Source organism: Anopheles maculipalpis, chromosome 3RL (genome assembly GCF_943734695.1).
Source record: "Anopheles maculipalpis chromosome 3RL, idAnoMacuDA_375_x, whole genome shotgun sequence".
NCBI lineage: Eukaryota > Metazoa > Arthropoda > Insecta > Diptera > Culicidae > Anopheles > Anopheles maculipalpis.
The window spans coordinates 54,704,279-54,730,885 of NC_064872.1; the positions used below are offsets into that span (position 1 = coordinate 54,704,279).

Here is a 26,607-nt window from a genome sequence, read left to right on the forward strand (position 1 = left end):
AGGTATTGTTTGCGGGTGGGATGACAATCTGGAGATTGGTTTGCCGTCGCGCCATCGTCCCCAAATCGAAGATCGGATAATTCGTGCACATTGAACAATCGTTCGATAATTCGCTCGTGTCGGGAAGGACGGGGAAGCCACGAAGCAGTGCCGGCTTCCGATAATCAAGGACCAATTTATTTGTGACCTTACTGGAAAACAAATAAGGGGCACGTTTGATTATAAGTCCTTTCCGCAAGTCGTGATTGTTGAGGAGTTTAGCAGCAGCATGGTAAGCGACCAACTCCGATTCGTGGCCAGAGATGGGGAAAGGGATGGTTGGAAAAGAAATGGTAAAAATAAAACCAATTCAAGGTTTAAAATACGGTGGGAAAATATGTTTTTGCACTACTTCATGTTACTTCAAAAATGTCATAATTTTTTGAAAAAGATTTTTAGCAAAAATAAAAATTAGCAGTGAATGATTTACTTAACAATATACAAGTTATAAATAGCTGTCAAAAAGCGATAGAATGCTTTTTTTATGAAGGTTTTCAATTTTTCACCAATTTAATGGTGACATACTCAATCAATTATTACATTTGATGAAAAAAACTTCAAGACTTTGATTACAAATGCAGATAAAACGAAGGAAACTGCAAGTTTTACTTTCATTCCAGACAGTTTTACATTTCTCAAATATGTTATGCTCGCTATCCTTCGCATCGCAACTTCATCTTCGTTGACGTTCCAGCAGTACGTGTTGTGCGAAGCATACGTTCATTCATTCGATCCAACGTGTTTTTGTTTTATTGTAAACTTTTGCTTACTTCATTCTGTTCAATGTAACAAACTTTGTCCGCTGATGAGATATGACCTTCGTTCCAAATCGTCGAGCAGCAAGCAGTAAACCCTGCCTCTTACGGTACGACTCCGTCTTGTCAATATATCATACGCGGAGATGTGCTGAGCGTTGTGCGTGGTTCCGTTTGGATGTTTGTTAGCCAGTGTTGCAGCGATAGTCCACCGTCTCCGAATCTACCTTCCCAAGCTGATTTCAGCGTGAAGCATGTCGATTTGGCGTCTCAGATAGGGACAACTATTCAGTTCGATTTCGGCAATTTGTTTCAATCATAATTCTTTAACAACAACGAAAAAAAAATGGAAACAAACCACCGAAGAACCAACGATGATCGGACAGATTCTCTATCACTGTCCGGGGAATCCACTAGGGGAGGCAGACAGATTGTCGAGACTTATGCTGTAAGGCAGTTTCAACAACACCATACCGTGCTGTGTGTGTGTGCTTTATCTCCACCAATTCTTGTGCGTTCCCTCTAAAGACTGTGCGGTTTCGCTCACTCTGGCGCACCTTTTGCACCGGGCACCAAACATTTGTGAATGAATGAAAATGTTTCCCTACATTCGTTAGTGCCCGGAGTGTACGCACTGATAAAAAAAAGAAGCAGATCGAGCGAGTCAACAGGTACAGGGATGATTGAAGATCGGAGGATTGCTGGTTCAGGGCAAGGGCAAAGAGTAGACAAGAGCACCGTGAGGTGAGATGTAGAGCCGGCAAGACAAGATAAGCCGGTGGATGCGAAGCTATGGCGTTCGAGCGCAGGACAGCATCGAGAATACGAGGATAGCGACTTTCTTCTGCAATAAATTTCAAATTTCGGGTTGGTAGAAAACGGCAGGTGGCGACTAGTAGGTGGTTTGACCCCATGCCACCACCCGTAGCAGGGAATGACATTTTTAACTATATCTCTCTTTGCCTCGTGCCCAATTCAGTTTCTTCCTTTCGTGCCATATACACAACATGCTCCGTAAGCGTTAAGAAGCAAAGCACACTGAACGTGAAAAACGATTGAACGAACGAGATACGTCCGAGGAAACAGCATCCAAACCAGCAACGTACACGGTAGGGGCTGTGGGTGCAGTCGAGGGAACGAGCTACACACCTTCGGGAGGGGCAAAGAGGGGAGAGATGGGACATTTCGCGCCAGACGAAAAGATATGTTCTTCGACTGTTTTATGATTTCCTAAAACAAAGTCATTTTCTGTACGATTCCGGGCAACCCTTCCGTCGCTTCCGATCCTCGATCGTCACACTTGTACGAATCCACAATCCACGTGCCACCGCGGCGAAGGCAACAATCGAATATTCCGGGGAGGTATGTATCCGATCGCGCCCGGCGATTGTCTACCACTGCTTGCTCCGGCTGTCATATTTCTCAACGCGCACTCGGAGGGAGTGAAAAATCTCGTCCCGATTGAGCCGCGGGAGATTAATTCACAAACATGTTTTAGGGTATTTTTAAACGACCGAAATCAAATCGACCGAACGGTGGATACTTTTAATACGATTAATTAGATTGGATTAAAAATTAGTATAATTTATACGGATTATTCAGCATGTAGAGGAGCGCGTGATGCATGCCAGTGAGGAGCAAGACAAAGTCTCGGTTAGTTATTATTCGATTTAGTCCGATTGTGTAGGACTTTTTTCCGGGAATGAAGAAACAGAAGCTGAATTGGATTAGTTTCAAAAAAGGGCAGGATCGAAAAAACAAATACTCAATGAATTCCGATGCACAGATTGTTTCACGCGAACGAGCAACCTTCTAGAGGAGAGTACCACCTATTTACCACACAGCCATCCGCTATGCCACTGGTGCATTTGTCACCAGTCCGATCAACTCCCTCCTCTGCGAAAGCCTTCCTTCCTATGGAACATATCATCACCAATCGACTAGTGGAAGCTGCATCTCGGATCCTTGAGAAAGGACTCGATGTAACTGCACTCATTACCAGAGCAAACGCAGAACTACAAACACTCACCAACCCACAACTACCACCGATCATCCAAGCCAGCCGCCGGGGAATTCGTCCCTGGTATCGCCGTACACCTGCCATAGACTGGGAACTTAAAAACTCTCTCCGGGGAATCGGAAAAAGCAGCCACATCGCCAATAGTACCTATGCTCACTTAATACAGACTAAATCTGGACTCTGGATCTGGACATCTGGACACAGCCGGCTGTGGGATCCACTCTACCACGGACAACTGTGCCATCAAACTTCCTAATCACACCTCCATCTTTTCCGCCGAAACAATAGAAATTCAACTAGCCGCCGACGAAGGACTACAGACCAAAGACCCCTACATCCAGCTCCTAGACTCCATACCCTCGACAATCGTTTTCTGTTGAATTCTGGGTCATTCCGGAATCAACGGAAACGAAAAAGCCGACCAACTTGCCAACGACGGTCTGCTCCGTCCTGACGAACCATAGAACACCCTTTCACGACGTTATACCATCCGCTTCACCAACATTCTTATCTACCAACACTGGAACTCCACATAGCACAACGTAGGCCTCAGCAACAAACTTCGCCCCACCCAGCCAGAATCCAGCCACATCCAACGAGTCCTTTCCCGCCTTCGTATAGGTCATACCCGCCTTACACACTCCTACCTCCTAGAAAAAAGCAGTCCAGTCCAGTAGTTTTCCAAGCCACATATACCATAGTTTTGTATTAGATTTAACCATTTTTGTTCATACAGTAGAGAAGCGAATGTAGTCTCTAAGACCCAAAGCCTTTATAAATAAACGAAAAAAAAATCCGATACACAAACGTTGGAGACCTTACGTAGCCAGTGTACCATTGATAAAATTGTATTGAATTGGACGATAAATTCGTTCGCTAACAACACTAATCGTTTAATAACGAAAGGGTTTTAGACTACACAAGGATGATTGGAATATTGGCTCTGTACTTTGCTGAAAATTAAATAATTTAAAGTGTTGTTCTAGCTTTTCAGCCCAGTTCTACCTATTATACATTCGACAGGATATTGAGAGGTGTTCAAAAAAGTTCGACAGAGTAAATAAGACACTCAACCCACAGCTATATAAATGATGTGTTCTTAAAGCTTCTATTCCGATCATTTCTGTGACCAGCTGTTGTACGAAAGCAATCATTAGTAATTTATCTCTCACATCCAACACTGTTTGTTGTAACGAGCAATACCCCTAATTTGGTCCTATTAGCTTAAATTGAGTTTCCTAACGCTCCCATTCTTCAGAGCTTGTTAGAAATGGCGACAAGGTGTAAAGAAGAGGAAAAAATACTTACGCCCTTTTGTCGTAGAGTTTACACATTGTTAACATTGTCAACGGGCCATCAGGACGGTAAATGGTGCATTCATTCCAGGTCGACGATCGTCAATTTTTGGGGTCGATTTTGTCGGCGGCCGCAGTGCCATTAGAAGACAACGAAGTTGTGTAAGGATTATTGTTGTTCGTCAATAGTACCATCACCGTAGAAGAAGGTGCAATAACGAAAGATGGATGGAGTGTTGGTCAAACGGATCGTCCCCAACGTGCACCGGGAAGTGGTGGTTTGATTGTTCGCATTAGATAGAATGTAAAATTATAGGTTTTGTCAAATCGGGGCGATTTGGTATTGCGGAAGTGTACCACAACAAGATCGTACGACGATTGCGATTCACAATGGAAGGAAGAATGATAAGGCACAAGTGAGAAGGGAAGTTCACAAAAAGCAGTAACCCAAAGGTGATGATAGAGTATTAATTTGAACGGTGGTTTTTGTCCATTTGTTGTTTGAGAAGGATACATCAATACCAACAGCAAACGTTGCTCAGGTCAACAGACCAAGTGTTGCAAAGATGCATCCATCAGCGGGCGCATATGCCAACAGGCGGCCGTTCCATTTAAGTAGGTTGGATGAGAACAACAACGCCGGCGATGATGGCGACGATGGTAAAGATATTGAAAACAAGGCAATTTATGTTACCGAAAATGAGAGCGCCACCAATCGGTAGGTGTTTTTGTCGTGTCGCAAAGTTTGATGATGCGGATGTAATGTTGTGTTGTGTGGGGTTGGTGTGTCGTTTTTTTTTTTGTTGGTCGTGCGACGATTAGATGACGATGGCGATGTGTGTCAGGCCGCAGGAATGAAGACGGTTGTGGGAAGAGACCACGTTCCACGGTAGCCATTGGGAATTTGTCGATGAATTTGTTTTACATGAAACGAGAGGAAAATATGAAAAGAACATCAATGTGTTGTTTCATTTAACGCAAAAAGGAACATGTGCTTCAATTAGGAAGAGCAAACAAGGATATCTTTATGTGATTCAGACAGTTTCCTAACACTTTTGCCTAACTGTCATTAGCAGCTAATAATTATCTGACGAAAAAAAAAATGCAATTAAATTATGTTGTAGTATTATATCCAATAATAAAGTGCAAACATCGTACCAAGCAGGTCGATACCCATTAATGAAGTTAACACATGAAAAGAAAAAATGACACTACAATAATATATGCACATGGTAAAACTATCGTTGCTTTTGTACGTTAAGTTAAATGCAAAAAAAAACACTAAATTTTGCAAATGAGATTTTAATGAGTATCTCAAAGAATGGTTTTACACCCTGTCAAGAAGCTTTCAAGCATAAAACACGAGAGGAGATTGTACTGGATACCGGTAATTTAGTTTCGCTTTCGCTTGACAATGCACCTATCATTTACAAACCGTCACGAAAGGTAACATGAGCAATATAAAAAAAAAAAGGTACGAAAGTGCATATAACCTAAGAAATATCGTTAACGACTCTGTTCGGTGCTAATTCGTTTTAAATTAATTATATCCAGCTAAGCCAGAGTCCAAACTGAACGCCGCCGGTGTCAGCCGGCCCGCTGCTCGTAGCATGACCGACTTTATCCTGCTGTTCCTATCTTCCTCATTTATTTATTTGTTTTGTGAAATGGGTAGGGAACCACATCATCCACTTATGAGATATGGCTAATTTGTAGTTATCTAAATGGGAAGCTTTTGCCGTAGTGCACTGTGCGGCGTTCCATTCACGGAACATCGTATGAGAGTAGAGGTTGAAGCACATGTTCACACATGATAGCGATGGAAGGTGGGACCTTAGAGCTTCTGTAAGATAAAAGCACTACTAGAAGGATAATGTAAATTGACTACATGGGTTGAAAGAGATGGCGGCTTTATAGGCGTTAGAATATACAAATACTGATAAAAGAGATAATTAATATCAACCTATTTTAATAAATCCCAAACTAATATATAAATCAAAGCTCAAAGTTAATAAATTAACAATAAATTAAGTGGAGAACGTCTGATCGATCACATGTAAGGTTCCATTTCCGCCAGTCATCCAGGTGAAAGCTGCTGACAGTGTACAATTTGTATCCACATTCTCCTTACCGTGCTGATATCCTGCAAAGAAAGAAAAGAAAAAAAACATAATGAAAGAATGCAAATACACAACACCATGTTCCGACCGAACCAGAAGCAATCAGTATAGAAATGTTCCCAAAATAATGGTAACTAATGTCAGCCCCCTCCAGAATGCAAAGGTGTTTTCATCGCCCGCATTCGCTGCCTGTCTGTCGTCAATAAACTGTAAGACAAATCACCTGATTACGTGTTTATGGAACTGTTAAAATGGTCACGAGTAGTTCGATGACGGGTTCGCACCTTGCCCGCCACCCCGTCACCGCCGTGTGGTCGTTCTTTGTGAATATTTTGTACCTTTCCTGTTTGGCCTTTAGCAGTCGTGGCATTATCCAGCTTATCTGCATCGCTGGATCGTGCGAGATTGAAATATGGGAAAATTAATTTAAATTCATATTTTTACGATTCACTCTCGCACATCCCTCGTCACACGCTAGGTATCACGAGGCACGGGACAATTCCTCTTTTGGGGACGAGCAAACAATCTCGTTGCTGACGTGAATATGTAATTTTCGAGGTTCCGGCTTGGGCCTTATATTTTCAATCGAGCCTTGTCGTATGGCTTTGGGTCGTAGAAAAAGCATAACGAACATAACAAATAAGTTGAGAAAATTGAGGAAAAAAAAACCAGAGAGAACGAAGCGGAAAAGAGAGCGAAACAATTTTCCAACTCGGAAACTAGGGTACCAACAACGTATACGAGGTGTGTGTGGTGTGGCTATCAAGAGCAGGAAAAAAGGCCCCACAACAGTTCACTATCCGGCATCGGTGTTGTATGCAGGGACCACGCTCGATGGTCACATGGCTAGAGCCAATAAACTACAACTCTATACACATTGTGCTGAAATTTATGCATTGTAAATTATTATATCGAACCATGTTTAACTGGCTAATAAAGCATTTAATTTGACTAGAAATAACTTCATCGTGCGCCGTCCCAGGCCTAGTGTCCCCAGAACTGATCGTACCAGCCCGGGCTGGTTTATGGATTCTCGTCAGCGGTCACCCAACAACGCTGGATGGACACAGCCAATCTAGCGCGGTATGAGCTTGGAGATGCATGCGTGCGCAGGAATCCGTGTTTATATGTCCCCGAGCAAAAATAAAAAATAAAAAAACTGGTTAGAGTTTGGGTTTTCGAGCAGAAGAAGGCTATAATTGAAGTGAACCGGTCATCTTCCTCTGGTTGGAGAGAGCATTTCCTTTTGTTTTTTTTTCCTTGCTCTGTTCCGCGTCGCGAGTTCTATCGACGGTTCCGGAGCCTATCGGGCGCACTTTCCGCTCCTTTCTCGATTACCCCAAAATGCGGGGTTGGGGTTTCGTTCTTTATATGGCAGGCAATTTACGTATAGCAGTGTGTGTTTTTTCTTTCCTGGCCTCACAACAACCATGTTTATGCTTTATTTACATGAGCACCCGTAATAAAAAATTCAAATTTCATCCAACGACTTTTTCATATTTATGAAACAACAAACAAAAAACCCCCACGGGTTTGGAAATAGTTTTTTTTTTCTTTCACCGAATAAGGTGCGCGCTGCAGAAAGAAGCAAGAGGCAAGGAAAAAGGCCACACGGCAAGCTGTCAAGCAGTTTGCTAACGGCCGGGAAATAGGTGTCGAGTCACATGTTTTCGGACCCCCAGTACCACCGGCACAAGTTTGCGATGGGAAGTGAGACGCTTTTGGAAATTCCTATTGTGGTGGCCCCGTCGACGATTAGTCCAATCCAACACACAAAAATGCAACATCGATTAACTCCAGCTGAGCGAAGAGATTATGTTATGGGCAAATCTGAGTGTCTGCGGCTGTGTGTGTGTGTGTGTGTGGGTCAATCGTTTTATTCTGGGTGCCCTATCCGCCGTCGCCGCCAACCAAATACTCATTGGCATTGGAACGGGTTCCTAAATTGTGCATGATTTATGATCGAGTGGCATTGGGTCTAGAGCCAAGGGAAGCATTCGCCTTTTTGGCCAATAAAAAGTAGGTAGGAATGTACAAGAAAGAAGTGTCAATTCATAAATATTTGATTAATGTCAAATCTCTAATAGAGGCGAACCAACTGGGCTGGAGTCTTCGATCTGGCTATGATTAATATTCTGATTATTCTAATTTATTCTACTATTTTACGGCTCGGCCACGGTATGCCATATGGTTGATTAGAATATTCTTCCACCGGGGTGAGACACTATTGATACAGATCAGCTTTTACCACCGTGCTTTTGGCTTGACAATAGTTTGATAACATAGTTATCAAGCGAAACAAAGCTGGACGGTCCAATAGTAAATTCACATTGTATCTTCTAGCCATACAAACAACCTTTGATTTGATTTGGACCATGGAACAAAATGAAAATTCTTCTTCCTTTCTATCAAAAATGCCCCAATGTAGCATGTCTCCATTTTTTGTTGTTGTGGCAAACGAATGTAATTTTATTTTCAAAAATAAACACTCTAACCGTTTCACACTTATTGTGCAGCATTTCGGCTGCTTTGGCTATGGTTGAGCTACCTTCATTCGTTTCCGAAAACTATTCCGTTGATGTAGTTAAACATGCACCACACGAAAGATCAAACAGGAACATTTTGTCTTAATTATCCACATTTTGTATGTATTAATTGTTTCTGTTGTAGGTTGCGTTGCTTCCACAAAGCGCACGAACCTCAAATTGTTACATGTCCAACATTATTCATGAAGTTCTCGCGACAATGGGCTTTCTTCAAAGCCTTTTGCACGCCGCGTTGATTCAATACAGCGGCGATACGTAGCGGGAACGGTTTGCAAAGAAAGTAGGAAGTTTGGAGCTGCCCCGAACACAGGGGAAGAACCCTTTCCCTCCCTCACCGAATGTCACACTAAAAAAAAAAGCGGTGGCCGAACCGACGCGGCAGCGTTATACATATTTCATGTTTCCTCATTACGAAAGCATTTGGACAAGGAAAACACATTTTTAACACATTTTATTAAAATTCTTGCACCTTATATTTTTTCGCCGCTAATTAAAAATTCAAATTTCATTGTTGCCCGGACCGACGGGCGAACGGAACGTGGCGCGGCTGTTCCTTTGCCTAGCTTGACGTTAGACAGTTTAAGTAGAGCTTGATTAAATTTGCAGGCTGTAGTCGCTTATCCTAGCGATCTTCTCATCGTTATCGGTTCAATCCTGTCCGTTGGCCGATTTTTGTTTTTTTTTTTTTAATTTGTGCATAGGTCCATCACACAAACCGCCGATAGATGCTTGAAAGTACAGATTTGTTTTTGTTGACGCTCCCCCAAAAATGAAAGGAATGGTTCAGCTAATAGCAGTTTCTCATGGGGCAACAATTTCGCCCGGTACAACAACATTGCCCTGCTTTATTAACCGCACCCGCAGGTTCACCCCGAACGTAGCTTTCCTTGAACTGAACAACAGAAGTCACGAAACACGGTGGTAAGGGGCAAGATTACATCATTTTGCTGGTAATCAAAATAATGATTACATATTGATGAATGACGATAATTTCGATGCCTTCATATAATAAACATTTAAGTAACGTATCCCGGTATTTATTTTCCACTACCTTCCAGCTGCAGTTTAAGCGCCCGGGCTGGAAGGTTGATTGTGATATGTTGTTGTCGCTTGTGCGGGACAGAGTTGTCGATCAAACAACAGCCTTCACAGCGTGTGCAAGCGGCAGAAGTGCAGTTCGTTTTGATGTTTAATCAATTTTGACTTAAAACAAACTTGCTTCGCAAGCACCCATCTACCATCTTGCTATTTCTTCATCGACTGTGTGCAGCGTGGTAGGTGCTATAAGGGTTTTCCTCGCAGACTGAGCGGTTCACCCGTACCCGTAAGGAACATGCATGATTGAGAGGAAAATAAAAATTAGTCAAAAATTGTTATAGGTAGTCGGGAGTGGAGATATTACGAGTCAATTTCGAATCTGCTTTGTTATTAACTTCGAATGCCGAAGTTCATTACAAAGTGCAAGGGCATCCAGCTTTATTTTGTTTAGTAAGGAGTTCCCGTAGCATAAGTCATCTGCTGCCACATTTGATAACATTTTTAGAACTTAATAAATAGCGGTAAGGTATTGGCGTTTCAAAACAAAATACCATTAAAAGCACTAAGAACAATGAATGTGTGATAAATAATGTACCAAACACATCCCAGAGTGATGCAAATTATTTGTTTTTGTTTTTTTAATATAAAATACTCTTTAAAACGTGTAATGTAATTGTATCGATAAAACCATCTGTGACACCATCACAAGGGCATCGGCTGGGGTACATGTTTTGCATTCATTTTATCACATGCCTTTTAAATGGTGTTATGTTGAATTGTATCTCCATTTGTAAAAAAATAAATTGTCGAAGAGCATGCAGTTTTTGCACGATTAATTTAAAATTCCTTCCGTAGAATAAACAGAGTAGCAAAACAGTCGTGGTAAAAACAAATGACGAATTTTAATTTTGCAGCTCAGCAGCATAAACGATGAGCAGTTTCTGAAAGGAAAGTTCACCAGCGTTTACCGGGTAAAGATCGAACTGATGTCAAAGTTTCTAAAATATTTTAATTACAAACCACCAACAGGTGACCTGCGAGCGATATCTGCGATCGAATTGGTGGCTATCGGACATCGTTGTTGCAGAATTTCCATTTCTTTACATTTGTCCTCGAGGTGTCTGCATGTTAAGAGTGTTGTAACGTTTGAAGGGGTCGCATCGCATCGCTTGTCCTGTTTCCGATAAAAAAGCAGCAACAGCGCGCGTTCTGCTGTCTATCCCTAGTAGTGGACGGTAGTGCCTGCCTATGTTGGAGATTCTTTTTTTTTTTAAAAGGTTGTATGTGTGTGAGAGTGTGTTTACAAGTTATGCGGAATTATTATACAAAATGATTAGGGAAGCTGATAAACCCTAAAACATGCTGTTTTACACCCATTATCGTTACGTTACATAATTATCACTGAGGCTACATACTCGTGCAGATACATGGTCATTGTTCACCGCGGTACAAACTGTATTTGTACAATGAAAGGAGGAAAATAGGTAGCGCCATAAAAAAAAAAATCATAGCACCAAAGCATCAAAGCTTCTACAGATAATGTACACATAAAAAGCCACACAACAGAGGAAAACTCTACGTCGTTGTAACAGTTGCTACACTTGACAGATCGTCTTTGACAAAGTAAACTTTTAAACCTTTAACTATCGGTTTGTTAGCGATAACCGGGCGAGACACCATGTGGAACGGTGGGCAATGAAAATGGACCAGCGGCTGGCAGCTAATCGTTTGTCCCTAGCAGCAAGCACAACTCAGCCTTGGATTCTCCCGTCAGTCAGAGCAATTGCAGACACTTTGCAATGAATTTAATGCATTTGCTAGATCTTGTCACCTATGAGTGTCGGAGACACATCTTCTGTTGGCAATTCCCTCATGCCCGGTACTTGCCACAGTGTCTCCACCTTCCCCGCCCAACCCCGGAGGGCTACGTCAGCGAGGTGCACGTCAGACGCTCGAGAACTTCGAGTCGAAGGCACGGCGTGTACACCTCGAGAAGCAAAACTCGTCCAGTGGAATCTTCTCGGTACATGACAGTTCGGTAATTTACGATTTTCTCCCATCGAATTCATCTTGGCGAAGCAGTTTTTGCAATATATCTTCCTCCTAATGCAGCGTACTGCTCTCAAAACCCTGCTGTGGTTGCTTGCTACAGTTGCAAATTAGAAGAAACAGAGCCTTTCCATGGCAGTGCGGTGGCGGAGGGCACCGCGTTCTTCGAGCAGCTAGATTGTGTTCTGCCTTTCGCAGTGCTATGATGCGGCGCTTTCACTAGCCGGAGACTGGGTGGGATCAAGATCAGGCACAAAGTGTGTCCTTTTCCGATACCATCTTACGGGGGCCGGGCAGAAGGAGCAGAGAGTGTCGTTTCTTCGTGCAACGCAAACGATGTAATATTCCAGCGAAACTGGTTCTCCGTTGCAAAGGCGAAAGGGTTTAATAGCTGCTCGGTGCTTTGTTGATAATGCCGTCTTCCGGTTCAAGGAATCCGAATGCAGGATTGATTCCATGCACAGTGGTGCAATCGTGGGAGGTATTTTGGTAGAAACAAACCTAACATTAGCCCGTTTTTTTTTTGGGTTGCAAAAATGGATCATAATCATGGGTTCATGGGAAAAGGGGAACATCGAAATTTATAGCATCTAAAGCATTCAAGAAATGAAGCTCTTTGTCCACTGCTGCCTTCCTTGCGTACCACAGTGCTGGTGGAGTTCTTTCTCCTTCCATGCGATATGCGGTCAAAACTTTACAGTCAACCATTTACACTGTCCAACCATTAGACTTTCCGCCGAATTGAGAAAGGCGTCAATACAGGACTACCGTACGATTTGATACCATTCCAACAGATGACGATACCGATAGCATATCGTACGCAATGCATCTTCCGGAAAAGCATGATGGGTCTCTGTCGAAAGATGCTGCGCTCCATGTTCGCCTCGACAACGCTAAGACAGTGTTATGCCTGTCAGACAAGCTCTACGTTTAAACAAAACACAAGAAGTCTAGAGACGAGCAGTAAAGAAAGCGAAATGTGAAGCCACCAGAAAGACGATATTTCCATACCCATTACGAATGATCTGCTGCAATCAGAGGCTTATAGCTACCGTTAGTCTATGTGGGTAATTTCTGTATGATTGTCTACACACCCACCGTCCTTGTTTACCGTGCTGTGCGCGAAATCAAGGACCTATTATGGTTGCGGAATGTATGTGGTTGGGTGCCGGAAAAGATAGATTGCCCACCGGACGGCCGGAATGATGTCTTACTATTTCGAATGAAGCAGTATCTTACTGGTGTTATTTGCAAGGATTTGCAGGTCCTTAACAACCTAACAAATGATATTATTCAACTGGAATCGGTAACGGTTGAATGAGGAAGCAGATGAACACTACGCTATTAACTGGACTCATCGGCTTTATGTGTGATTTAGCATGGATTTCTTGATTGGTTAAAGAAAACAGATGGCTTTTCTTCATGCATCATACAGAATAACCGGATAAACAAGAATACAGATCAAAACAAACCAAATAAACTTTTTAAACAAGTTTTTAATAATAAAATATAGCTTAAGAAAAAGTAAGAAGGTGAAAATAATGATGAAAGAAAACAGTCAAACCCAAGGTAATAAAATGACAAAAACAAAGTTACCATTAACGCCCATTGCTGCAGTTGGTTTGGAAAAATAGCATTTCACTCTCCGTACAAACGACTGGCGCACCTATCGCTCCGGACGGATATAATCTGATCGCCGAGCAGTATCATCTCTCCTACGCAAAGATGCATTCGTTTAATTTATAGATTTTGTATTCCACATGGTATAAATCAAAACGACATAATTAATTGATAAAAATTACTTAATTTTAGATTTATGTCTCTTTTTATTCGGTCAAACAACGGTTGCCGGTGTGCAGTGTAGGGAAGCGAAAGACCTGAATCTTAAAGAAGCTTTCGCTCGCAGACAGCCAGCAACCCGGGCCCGAACCGGGCAAGAACTGAGAAGGATGATCACTCCACTGCACTCGGTGGTATAACTGTTGCTCTGCTCGCGCAACGAGCTTCCCCATGAGGTCGTTTCCTTTGCCCGGTGCCAGAGCGACCATTTCCTATATGTATCATATTTGTGAGCTCAGGTGAACCACAGGAAGTAAAACACCGCACGACTGGGCATAATGTACACGGACACGGCACACTGTTCTTGCGGATCCGGTGCGATCTGCATCCACTACGGCCGATGCGTACCAACCAACAGCCGCTCGTGCGTCTTTCTCCTTGCTCAGTGATGCCGCCGCTGTTGCAGACCCAGTTTCAGACCATCTTTTCGTCGTTTTCTCCCTGTGTATTCTCCGCCAACTGGCCAAGCTGGAGAAACATAGTCCTTATATTTAAATTAGATTAAAAAAGGGTGTAATGATTCATCATAAATCACGAAACTAACGCAAAGTATGCCACCCAACCGAAGCTATTAATCAGATGTGAAATGTTGATAAAAATGATTCACCACAAGATTCTACCGATGTTCCATTATTGAAATGTCTACCGGCGTCTTATCTTTGGCCGCGGTGAATTGTGTATACAAACGGCGCGTCGGAAGTAAGATGAATGGGAATACAATGAATAAAAAAAAGCGACGTACAAACCAATCGAAAATACATTGTTTGAAAATAACGATTTATAGTTATAATTGATTTATTGGAAATTAGTATACACTTCCGAATCGGGATGGACGCACCAGCTTGGTGGTTTTTAAACTATACTATCAATAGCTGGGTGAAACTCTCCCGTGGACACTATTTGACGTTTGCAAATTGTTGTTCGATTTGTCATTTTCAGTTATTGCCACTCATTTAGCTTGATTTTTTATTCGATTAGGCCGTATTGCTTTGAGATAGATTTTAAAATCGGCTAAATTATCTGAATATTAGAATGATATTTAGTGCGTATAAGCTTAGCATGGTAAAAAATATACATAAAAAATACAACATAAACGGCCAGAATGTGTTGGTGGCCATTATGGCGAAGGAATAAGGAAGAAGGCAAAAATCAATGCATACCGTCCCTTGTACGACGCTTAAAACACGCTGTGAGAAGAAAGTTCGATAACAAGCAAATGCACTCAAGATGCTAAGCTAAAGGAATGCTGTTATTGGCAGAGGTAAGGGGAGGCTTTTTTCCCCGATTCCAGCTTCTTTTTTTTTTAGCGGCCTTTGAATGCCGGAGTCTACCGGAGCCTGGACAATCCTTTTACACCACACCTCGACCTGATGACGGGCCGAAGCAATGCAACTAACTCCACATGATCGCCGCGTTTGTGGGAGCTGCTGCAGTAGGATATATGGTAATGGTCATAAAGCTAAACGCTTACAGTTCATAAAACTGTTGTTACTGTGCGCCGTTACCGTGGTATGGGTACGTTTTACACGAGGTGATTTTTTTAGTTTTGTTTGGGCACTATTCATGCTAGAGAAACAAAGGAATAAAGTAACCAGTGCTCTGAAGAATTATGGTAGGCATTACTACGGAAAACTTAAGGTAGATAAGTTTTTCAAAGTAGACATACAGTGCCGGTCTTCAAACAGCAGGCCCGGGGTTCAAATCCCATCCGGACCGCGTCCCCCGTAGTGAGGACTTACTATCCAACTACGTGGTATCAGCAAGTCTAGTAAGCCATTCGATGACCGGCGGAAACATACAGGAAAATTCGATGCCCGTCGGAAACATACAGGATTACATATACAGGAAAATATGGAAACATGTAAATAAAAATAATGCCTCAAAAATACAGTTTTTCTGGATAGCTCAGGGACTATCCTATTTGTCCTTCGCAAGTTTCTATATGAGGGACGAAATGAAACTGAATTTATCTGTGTTTTCGCCTTTGGGTTCCTGAAAGCGTCACCCGAGCCTCGGCTGAAGAAATTTCGAGAGTGTTTCCTTCCTTCTAGATTTTGGAATACACCAAAACATATGACAGGGACATCATTCGTTTCAAGCTATATTGACAAACCGCACAAAATCTGATGTTATTAACAGGGTTTGCCGTCTTAGACTGACTGCCGACATGTTTTTACTTGCCTCATTTGGTTTTCGACTCGCCACCTTCAGTTTTTGACTTTGGGTTTTGACTGACTGTGAAAATTTTTCAATGCAAGCATTGGATTTCTGTTTGGCAGCATTGATTTTCATCCGCCCAATTTAGGACAGTTTGTAAGGCCGTATGTTTATTCGAGCATTAATCCTTCAGAGAAAGGTTTATCTCCATGGATTCGCAACCACATTTCAAGAAATCTGTTGCGTACTTTTAATTCAAACGATTTCACACTAAACAAAAACACCCAATGCATGTTCCATAAATAGGTATAAAAGTTTTAAAACACATAATAGAAAAAACGCTTCTGATAACTGAAAAAAACAGACATTTTTGCATATAAGCAGCAATGCACAGTTCATATCAATCATTCATAGGCTGCATAGGATTCATAAGATAAACTTGCTGCCTTACAAATTGTCGTAAGTCGAGCGAATGGAAATCAATGCTACCAAACAAAAATCCGATGCTTGCACTAAAAAATATAAACAGTCAGTCAAAAACCGATGGCGGCCAATCAAAAACCGAATGCGGTAAGTTCAAAAAGGTGGGCAGCCAGTCCGAGCTAAGACGGTAAACCCTGTATAATTGGAAGTAATGGTTTAAAAATACTGTTTTTTTCTGGATATCTCAGAGAAAACCCTTTGTCCTTTGCAATTGTCTATAAAATGAAGCTAATTTTATATATTTGCTTGCCGATGGGCGCCTGAGAGCGTCACCCGAGAACTATTTCCTTACTTCCAGATTCTGGCATACAGTAATCATATCATTCATTCCATCATAACGGAATAAAAATAAAAAAAACTGAGGGATAGTTTAGCAAATATTGACAAACCGTACCAAAACTTGGGATAGAAATTATCGAAACCAAATATAAAATTATGATGTATTCAAGGGTTATGTACAAGGGTCCAAAGGTTATTTGATACATCAAAACTTAAACTTTATTGGGTTAGAAATACGCTTTTGTTTCAATGAAAGCTCCTTTAAAAGGATATCGCCTACACGTCAGAATATTGAGCAGGGTAAGAGAGTCGAAACTCTACTAAATCATAAAGCTCAAACAACGCTGCCATTTTTGGAAAAAAACGGACAAGAAAAGTAAAGGGTTTTGCAATGAAAAAACGGGTGATTTTCCAACGTGATCATTTGATTGTCTCTTGGATGAGTGAACAAAACACAAGGAGAAAGAAAAAAAAACGGCAGCCAAAGTTATGGGCTGGCTACAGTTTTCCGCCTCGCAACGTCACGAAATTTGCGGCCCATGTTCTCGATCACTCAATTTAACCGTTCCTAGTGATTTGCGTTCACACTACATGTTGGTACGCCGGCTACCGACCGCGATCGTGCAGCACCGGATCTTTCGCGAGTGCTTATTATACGTCATTATGCGAGCATCGCCGCCACCCGTGTAGTAACAGATCCGCGATCGTAGTTGCTTCGATGAATTCTTTTTTTTTTTCTTCCCCCCCTGCCAAAACCACCCAAGTGCGAAAGGATACATTTCCCTGCCATTCTTCCCGGTGAAGATGTGCGTGTCAGCTGGCTAGAGCGGGAGAGTACCGCGCTTGTCCGCTGCCATTTTGATGCGTCTCGCTTACTTGCATTCCACGACCGATAGCATTATCGGATGGTCCGCAGCATTCGTGGGGCAGGATGCGCCGCGGCCTGCTGTTCGTTGGCGAAGCCGTAAAATAGTAATTCATGCCTTATCAATGGAACAGTGGCTGGGTTGTGGCGCCCCCCCCCCGGGGGAGAAGGATGTTAATTCTAAAAAAACACAATTTTTCTACGAATTATTCAAATGAATTAACATCATTTTTGTTGCCATGTACTGCATTACACTATGTAAATTGCACCGTGCGCTGGCTAGATTAATGGACGAAACTGACGGCTGGACTGGGGCCAGGCACGGAAAAATGTTTTACGCGAGAAAATGCGCGAATGATCGTAGCTGCAACCGCGCAACGCATTCGCACACGAAGCGGGGTAAACCTAACGACGAAAGCTAGACGCACGAAAATTATAACTTGAGGCCATGCCTTTGAGGCAAACAACCCGAGCCAGCGAGAAGCAAACAAAAAAAAAAATAAATAAAAATATAAACGCATTAATGTTAGCATATAAAACAATAAAATTCGCGTACGCATTAAACGGAAACGCACCAGCGGCAACACAGTCCAGCGGGAGGGAGGGGGCCCACTGAAAAACGCCAAACGTGCGATTTGAAGGGCAAAAATGAGAAACTCTCGTCTGCTCGATTGCAGACGCGCTGGAATCTGATCGAGACGGCTGCGTGCACGATCGCGCTCGAAGCGAAGGGTTATTTGGTGTGTTTGTGAGAGCCGAAGGAAAACTGTTACGCGAGCTTTTCTTTTGCATGCGTTCGGAAACGCGAAAATGATGTACTCCGTGTGTGTACGCGTCTGGCTTGTTGTCTTGCTGGTGCAGGGGGGCTGTTGTGTCGGGATACTGCTGTACACATTTGGCGTTTCCGATGGGTGCGCGTACCGTAGGTATGTTTGACGCACCCTCATAAGACCTTTTCACGCCACGGAGGTTTGCATAGTTGCATATGATTGCGTTTGATTTATAAAACCTAGCAAAACAGCGCGAAACTAGGCAGCAAAACCTAGTTTCGCGGGATCCGGCTTACCATCCCAGACATGGCGTTGTTTGCAATGGCTGTGCAAACGCAGCGAACCCTTTACAGAGGCTAAAAAGAGAGACAGCAACAACTTGCCGTACGTACGGTTTTTGTTATACTTGATTCGTGGTCAAAACAAACTTGCCAACATCATTTTCCTCCCCGTTCGGTTGAGGCTGATGGACTTGCACAGGGACAAAATGAATACGTGCCTTACATAGCATTGTTCGACGTGTGGAAAAGAATACGCTGAATGTTGATTAAAGGAAAGGCACATTGCCACATACCTTTTCGAACCATTCGACGACTACACCTGATGATCGTGAGCCGACGAAATGTGTTATCGCTTCTCACATTGCAATTAATGCTCACACTGCACATTGCATTTGTATCCAATTCGAAACAGCTAACTAATGTTAAACATGATTTTATGATACTGGTGTACAAACAAACAAATGTTACTTGTAGCAGACGGTTAAGAATTCAATTTTGTTATAAAAAAAAACATTATCGATTGATATTCATTAGCAGCAACAGAACATAGTTTTTGAAACGAACAAGCGGAAACGAGTCTATTCGAATTCAAATCGAAAACAGGTTAAAAATATACCAACGCAAACAGACCATCAAACGCATAAATTCTAACATATCACAGCCAAATTATCCACAGCCACCGTGAGAGTGCCGCAAAGGAGAGGATTCGCAAAATTAATTGTCAAATTGTGCTAAAATACGGGAGTGTAGACGTGGCACAACAAGCACAAAATTTATAGCCACCGAGAGAAAACCGTCGATATCGCCCGTTTTTATCTTACCCGTTAGAACTTTTCGCAACCTCAAAATCGGAAGACAAATTCTGATACAAAAAGCGAGACCCCTGGTTCAAAGCTAATGGTTTGATGGGGGTTTTTATTTTCTCTCTTACCGGTGGCCGTTTGTGTGTTACGCTCTACCTTTAAATTCGGAAGCCACCGTCTTCTGACCTGTGTTGGAGGAGCAAGGACTGCATCATTGGTTGTAGTTCAGCATAGAATGTGTGCAACAAACGGATAATCGTCCATTCCGGCACTGTGCTATTGTGAATTTTAATTACCACGATGGCTGATGAAAGATTTATACCAATATTGTTTGTTGTTTGGGGGTTATATGTATATGAAGCAAGCAGTGAAGCTTGAGTCTGTCCCTAGGACATGCTTACTTCAAATTGGTTAAGGATGTTATATGGCGAATTTGAAGAAAATATGCGTTTTAATGCAGCAAACCTAATCATTCTGAATAAGAATTCCAATCAATTAGCTTAGAAAGTATTTGTTGCGATCAGGATGACCTGATCAACGCATATGCTGAGGACATCTCTGTGGTGACAATCTCTGTTTTCAAACTCGAGGAGGTGCAAACAACGATAGAAGCGTTTGGCAGAACCGCTGAGGCGAAGCTGAACGTGGAAAAAATAATGGCACTGAACAAAGGACACATCTGCTTGGCATATTGTTCACTAACAATGTACATGAGGTCTTGGAGCATAACTGAGAAAACGCAATCCAACAGTTCCGTCATTTGGTTAGGTTGCACCGTGTTAGAGATCTCAATTTGGCGCAAAAGGTGATGCTTTTAAACACCTTCCTTCTGCCCAAGCTTTGGTTTGTTGCATAGGTGTGTGGTGCACGATCGATGGACATCGATTTGGCCTCCAAGATAGTGCGGTCTTACCTATGGGACGGATCAGGGAATCCACGCAATCGATGTGGACTCAATCTTCACATTTCCGCCATTACTAAAACAGCGCTGCTGGTGAAATAGTACGTTGATGACCAGGTATGCCTAAATCCAGGGATGCCAGGATCGGGACTCAGCACATCTTTTGTGCTGGAAATCTCGCAGCAATGGATAGGCTCCATGGCCACAACGTATTCGTGCCTTCGGGTATCCGGTACCTACTGTCTCAACTAAAAGTTTGCGGCAAATGATGGTCGACAGACTTCCAGACTCCAAAAAGGCTCTGGAGCACCTTTCCACGAATTGGCGATGGAACTGGAAAAAAAACGTCACCAGCTAAGTACTTTCAACCGACCAATGCTCGATGCTGTATTTGCTGATGCACAACAAGGTGCCACACAGACTGCTGCTCGATAGGATAAATCGGGACGCTTCAGCCTGATAAGTCTGCTTCCAGATAGAGGCTCTGGAGCACAAGTTTGCCCTGTGCGCTAGGGAATCTAGTGCTTGGAGCATACTGATTCAGGCTTTGGAAGCCATCGTCCCAAGCCACAATCTCAACTTCCCTCCTCTTACCTATTTTCAGACTCATTAGCACATTAGACAAATCATCCAAATTGTTGGAAACAACAATGCTGTTATTGATGAAAATATCTCTAAATGTTCTTTGTAAAACCTATACGTCGTCCCGACATGTACCCCACTTTTCTTTTGTAAAACAGTTTATGAGTTGTTTGAAATAAACAATTCTTTATCAAAAAAAAAAAAATCAATGTTAAGCAACTGCAGCTGATTAAACTTCAACTTTTCTAAATGATGATACTAGGATGCAAAATTGACTTGTTCACATTTGACCTGGTTTGAGATCATCGACTATGCCCTTTAGAAACAGTGTTCATCAGCTTCGCTGTCGAACCCTTTTCCGATGATGCTGATAAACATGACACATGCGGAGTCCAACATAAACCAAACTAGTTCCGTATCGCTAAACCACCTTGATGAAATGTTGTCTCTTTCTCGTACGGAGCATATAATAACTCTACTTTCCAGCCGTGTTTGTCAAGCGATCGTGACAAAGTGATAGAAGGAAATAAAATGCACAAAAACAAAACCCCTTCGGTGACCGAATCGTGGCCGCTGGGGGTGTCAAACTATCAGCCACAAACCGGACTAGATTTTCCCAGCACACTATGTGTGGACTAACTTCTAGTCGGCGCACTCCATTTATCTGCGATCACTGAGCACGACTTTCAGTCGACACATCTCGGGACGCTGGCAGGTGGAACGCAAATAACGCTCAAGTCAAGTTTGCGAATAAGTTGTAGTGGAATTTTGATTCGTTCGGTTGATTTCAGCACCGCAACACTTGACGTGTCGGGGATGTATATCCTCAGCACTGGAATCGGGAAAGGTCATCGCGTAGAAAAGGGCACGGAGTGCTTGCAGATGCATAATTATTTCCTTTTCTGCGCGATGCACTTTTCGATGCCCTTGCCAAGCATTTCTGTGCGTCGATATACAGTATTGAGACGTGAAAATATATTTTAAAATTGGAAAAGAATATAATTTATTATTTAGATAAACATTGGAACTAAATACGACATTGTTTAATAATTTGTTTTTTTTATAATAACTAGACTCATTGATTGATTTTTATGCATTGAGTGACTTTTTCAGTGCCAATCTTCTATTTTTTGGCATATTTTTAGATGCTTCACAATTATCTTTCTGGATGGTAAGGAAAAGTTAGACCATTACATAAACAACCATATTTCTGTGGTCCATTTCTCGGTGGGCGTGTATTTCATGTCAAGGGAACATGCACGCATACCCGCACGTACGCACACTCCGACCATTCGCAAAAACTAGCGTTCAGAGAAAGGGTGTTCTAACTCCCGGCGGGAAATAATTCTAATTTTTGCATAAAAAGCTTTTCCCCACTAAACATTTTCATTATCAAATGAAGCGTACACCATGCCTGTGTTCATAAATATCCCAAACTTTTCATGCACATACATACACACTTGCTCGCACAATTTACTCACACACAGGGCTACTAGTAAGATTGAACATTGGGAACAGGGCAACGGGTTTTGCGACGGATCAGTTCACATAAACTCCCAGAAACCTCGCTTGGGGCTGACCGCTTTAATTAACGCATCCTCATCTTCCTTCGTGCTGGTATGGGTCATGAGTTAAAACGAAATGTAGCTTGTAGCCGGGGTTTGACGGCGGGGTTGGGTTGGGCCGAACGGTCGAGAAGGTAACGCTGACCACTTTTTCGACCATTGGCCACTGGGGAGTAGTTGAGCAGCGACGAGTACGCTCGTGCTCTTATGGAAAAGAGCTACTTTTTCCGGCTGCTCGCTTTGGTCAACCGAGGCGGACAGGAGATTGGCGACCCCCACACCCAACCCTTTTACCGGGTAAAAACTTCCGGCACAAAAATGATGTAGCCCCATGTTTCATGGCTACGCCACAGAACATAACCAATCTGCTCGGTGAGGAAAGGCGCGTCGACGGCGGTACAGAGAGCTTACCCGACATCGCCAGTACTGGTAGTGAGCGGCGTATGGGAAACCACACATCGTATACTACATTCTTAGCCAAATAGTAGTAATGAAAAAAAAACGCAAACTTTTAAAATCTCCCACTATTAATCTTTATGGTTAATCAAAATTTATTACCACCATTGCTTTTTGGCTATTCAAGAGTTCGTTATTTTGGCACGGTTGGAGCAACTTTCAAATGGTTTTTTGGGTGCTGATAAACTTTAATATCATGTCCAAAGAAAGTTTGTGAAAAAGAATCTTTAATCTGTTACGCGTGAGGTATGATTTAAGACCAATAGGTATTAAGTCTATCGTTTAAAGATTTATGTTGAGAACATTATTCACATTAGAGAACTTGATCACAAAAAAATAGTATCAAAACAAGCGCTCATTAATAACATTCCCCAAGGCACACAAACCAGCAATAAAAAATGGCGATTGTTTTGGACGAAGAAGATGTACTAAACGGTTCTGTTTACCGGTTAATTTAATTGCAAACAAAACGTGACAACGTGCGCCCTCGTGCCCATGCGTTTGCTCACCTTGCGGGATGATGGATTTGTTTTCGACAAACCCCCTTACTGTCGGTTGTTCAGAGTTCAGCAGCAATTCGTCCAACCGTGATCGTCACTGTCATTATATTGCCGAGATGAGCGAATTTCCACTAAACGATAACAATACGGTGTAGTCTTACGCGAGAACGCAAAACCCACACCGCACGCACGCACCTTCCCCTTTCGTTTCGATCGCGTTGTTCGTGGAAATGAGCTGTGAAGCGTTAGACGCACGACTCGTGGCTAAAATTATCATCCTTCGCCGGAATTGCCGCCAAACCGTGGAACACGGGCGTTCACGGCAACAAGGATGAGAGATTTTTAGTAATTAGCCTCGCGTCAACCGTAAGAACACGGGACCAACTTCCTCACACGAGCCTTCAGCGGAAGTTAGCCGAAAAGAGATTCGTAGCTTCGGTGCAATGGTTTATTAGAATTTCCCCGGCCACGCTGTACGCGCTGATCCATACATTAGCTTCGCACGGCATTGGGCAAACGCATGAATTGTGGGCAGAATGTATGACGAACGGGAGCAGGCGAAGAATTCGCTCTTCGCCGTATCACGTGCTGTCTCTTTACGAACGAAGAAATATGCAAATTAATTTATGACAAACTGTGAATGCCCATGTATGTGCTTCGCTAGCAAGGGGCACCACCATCAACGGGTCTTCTCACTCAAAATAAAAACGACGAAGACGAAGAGGTGCGGGTGTGAAGCGAACCCAAATGAGCCAAAAGTCGGCCGGGAGGCGGGGGAAAAAAAGGAAATAATTAATCTAATTTATTGGTGTACGCAGCCGCACATGTGGCATGGAACGGAATGTTAAAAATTTTGTATAAATCTTCTCACTGAAGAAATGAAGTCACCGAGGGATGTGGTGCGATATGGTGTGAGAAAAACAAACGTTAGCCGGATTAGCCGTGCGAGAATGTTAATTAGTAGTGAGTGTACGTGAAAATGGAAAACCCTTCAGCCTAACGAAGGCATCGCGAGATGATTCCTGGATCGTCTTTGCTATGCTACATTTTCAACGAATGCCGTCTGTATAATAAGTTGTAGATCTAATCGAATGAAAAATGCTTCTTCTTTCGTCGTAAAAAAGGCCGATTTCTTCATTTTCCGCACGTCTACGGACAGATGTCCCACTTGTACAGTACATTGATTATTTGTCGTACAGTAGCGATCACTCGGATGCCTTTCGTTCGTTGGCGAGAAGGCAAGGCGAAACGATGGACGGACCGACCGATTACACAAACTTTTCCCATGTCTCTCCAATGGTGAATTTCGAAATAGAAATCCTTGTATCACTAAACTGAAAACATGTGTTCAGTCAGTTAAACACACTTCCCATTCCGACGCTGTCTTCGAAAAAGTATGATAAACGCGACTTTGACGTTATAGTTTTTGGGCATAGTGAAGTTTTTGTTTTGTTTTGCTTTGCTACTCTAAAGATGTTTTCCATTCGATTTATTGCTATCGCTATCCTTGTTTGCCTCGCCCATAGCTTTGCTACCGTGGTGCTTTCTTCACACCCAACTATGCGCTGATATGTGAGTGAGTTGTAAATGCTACTGTCATCTTTTGCTCCTTCCACCCATCCACGTCGTTGGTCTTGGTAGCGAGAAGAGATTTCATTCCACTCACCCTTCCGTGCGCTTCCGTCGTGCACCACGAGACGACAAGTGACAACCCAAAAAAGGGCTAATTACTCATTTTTACTGCCTCGATTCGTGCGCTAAATCATCTTCAACTTCCCAATCTGTGACCCACAAGATGTTGGTGGTTTTGGCCACAAAAAAAAAAAAAACAATCAAGATGAAGGACCACACATCGAAAGAATGTAGCAACCGAATGATGTTGATTTGGGCGTAAGAAGAAAAAGACAACATAGTTGAGTGTGATAAAAAGTTCCTAACGATCGCATGCAGCTGTCAGACGATTGGTGAATTTTTTTTAGGGTTTTGTGTCGTTTAATTACACTGCCTAAAATTGAATTAAGTTTCAACAAATAGTCAAACAAGTAACCACAAGTAAAATAAACAGCAAACGGCAACACTGTTCACGTTGAACGGGAAATCGCGCGTGAATCGACACCTAGCGCTCGGCGCTTGAACCCATCGGAAACCAAGCGTAAATCAGCTTTTATCTTTTGACATGTCAGAGTTCGTATTTTAGTCTCATTTATCTAAAATTGTTTGACATATAGATAATTTTATGGTGCATCTTGTCTAAACACGGCCTCTCCTATCCCGTTTTGGTGCGGCCATAAATGCATTAAGCGTCTTTCTGCTTTTTGTGTGAGTACGTGTTTTTTTTCCCGTCATTTTCCACCACGCGACTGACTAAACGGTGCCGCAATCAAATCGAAAAACACGGCGCGAGGGTTTATTATCGGTTGGAACTGCTTTTATGTGGTTTATGAGCTCTAGTGCAGTTAAAGCAGAATGAGGCATCCCAAATCCACTGTCCCGTGATTCCCCGACGTCTTTCTCTTCTGATGAGAATCGTTGCGTTCCCCTTATCCACATGGCAGAGTGCCACCCTCACACACAAAAAAACGGCGTTCTACGGCAATACACGCATGTAAAACAATAAATTTTCTTACGAAGCATATTTCAACGCATTCCTAACGTGACTATGGTGCAGGCTTCGGTTGGTTGACGCGCTCGTGTGTTTCGTAATTTACGACCCAGCGCTGCATCGGAGTGTGGTTGTGTAAAAAAAAAAACATGGTGAATATTTCAAATGTTATGACAAAAAAAGGGCAAACATAGACATGAGTCACGATTGTGTGTAATAGCTAATGCCTGATTAATTCAACTAATTATGCATAATTTACCAAAATCTTCACTTTCATTCCGTCACCAACAGACGGTGTTGTGTGGGTTTGCGGGTACGTACAATTGCAATCCACGCATGTGGAAAATACACCTTTTAGTATAAATCGTACAAACATTGTAAAAAAATTTAGTAGATGAAGATAAAAAAACGAATTCTGGGGTCACATTGACCGCAAACGTAAAGCGCAAACCCAAGCGTTGTGTCAAAATCAGTTTTGGGTTTGGTAGGCATAATCATTGTGCGCAAATTTTTGAAAACAAACTTTTCAAACGAAAGAAGAAGTTAATTACGGATATTTACATGCTTTACGATATTTTTGTGAATAATAACATTTTGTTGTAATTTAAAATCAATTTTATCCTGTATTTTCTTCATCCACCGTAAGAGCAAATCCGAGCGCA

The 26,607-nt window shown here is 42.5% G+C and overlaps 2 protein-coding genes across 2 annotated transcripts in view; one reads left to right on the forward strand and one right to left on the reverse strand.

The window, feature by feature from the left end:
* Positions 1–26,607, forward strand: part of LOC126563180 (selenoprotein F) — an 805,869-nt gene that overhangs the window by 765,297 nt on the left and 13,965 nt on the right. The window lies entirely within an intron of this gene.
* LOC126563603 (ankyrin repeat domain-containing protein SOWAHC) overlaps positions 1–26,607 on the reverse strand; it is a 99,483-nt gene that overhangs the window by 38,598 nt on the left and 34,278 nt on the right. Inside the window, exons 5-6 of the mRNA XM_050220247.1 lie at positions 6,241–6,252; positions 561–563 (exon numbers count right to left, since the gene is read on the reverse strand). Coding sequence (XP_050076204.1) covers positions 561–563; positions 6,241–6,252 — 15 coding nt within the window. The remainder of the gene's footprint in view (positions 1–560; positions 564–6,240; positions 6,253–26,607) is intronic.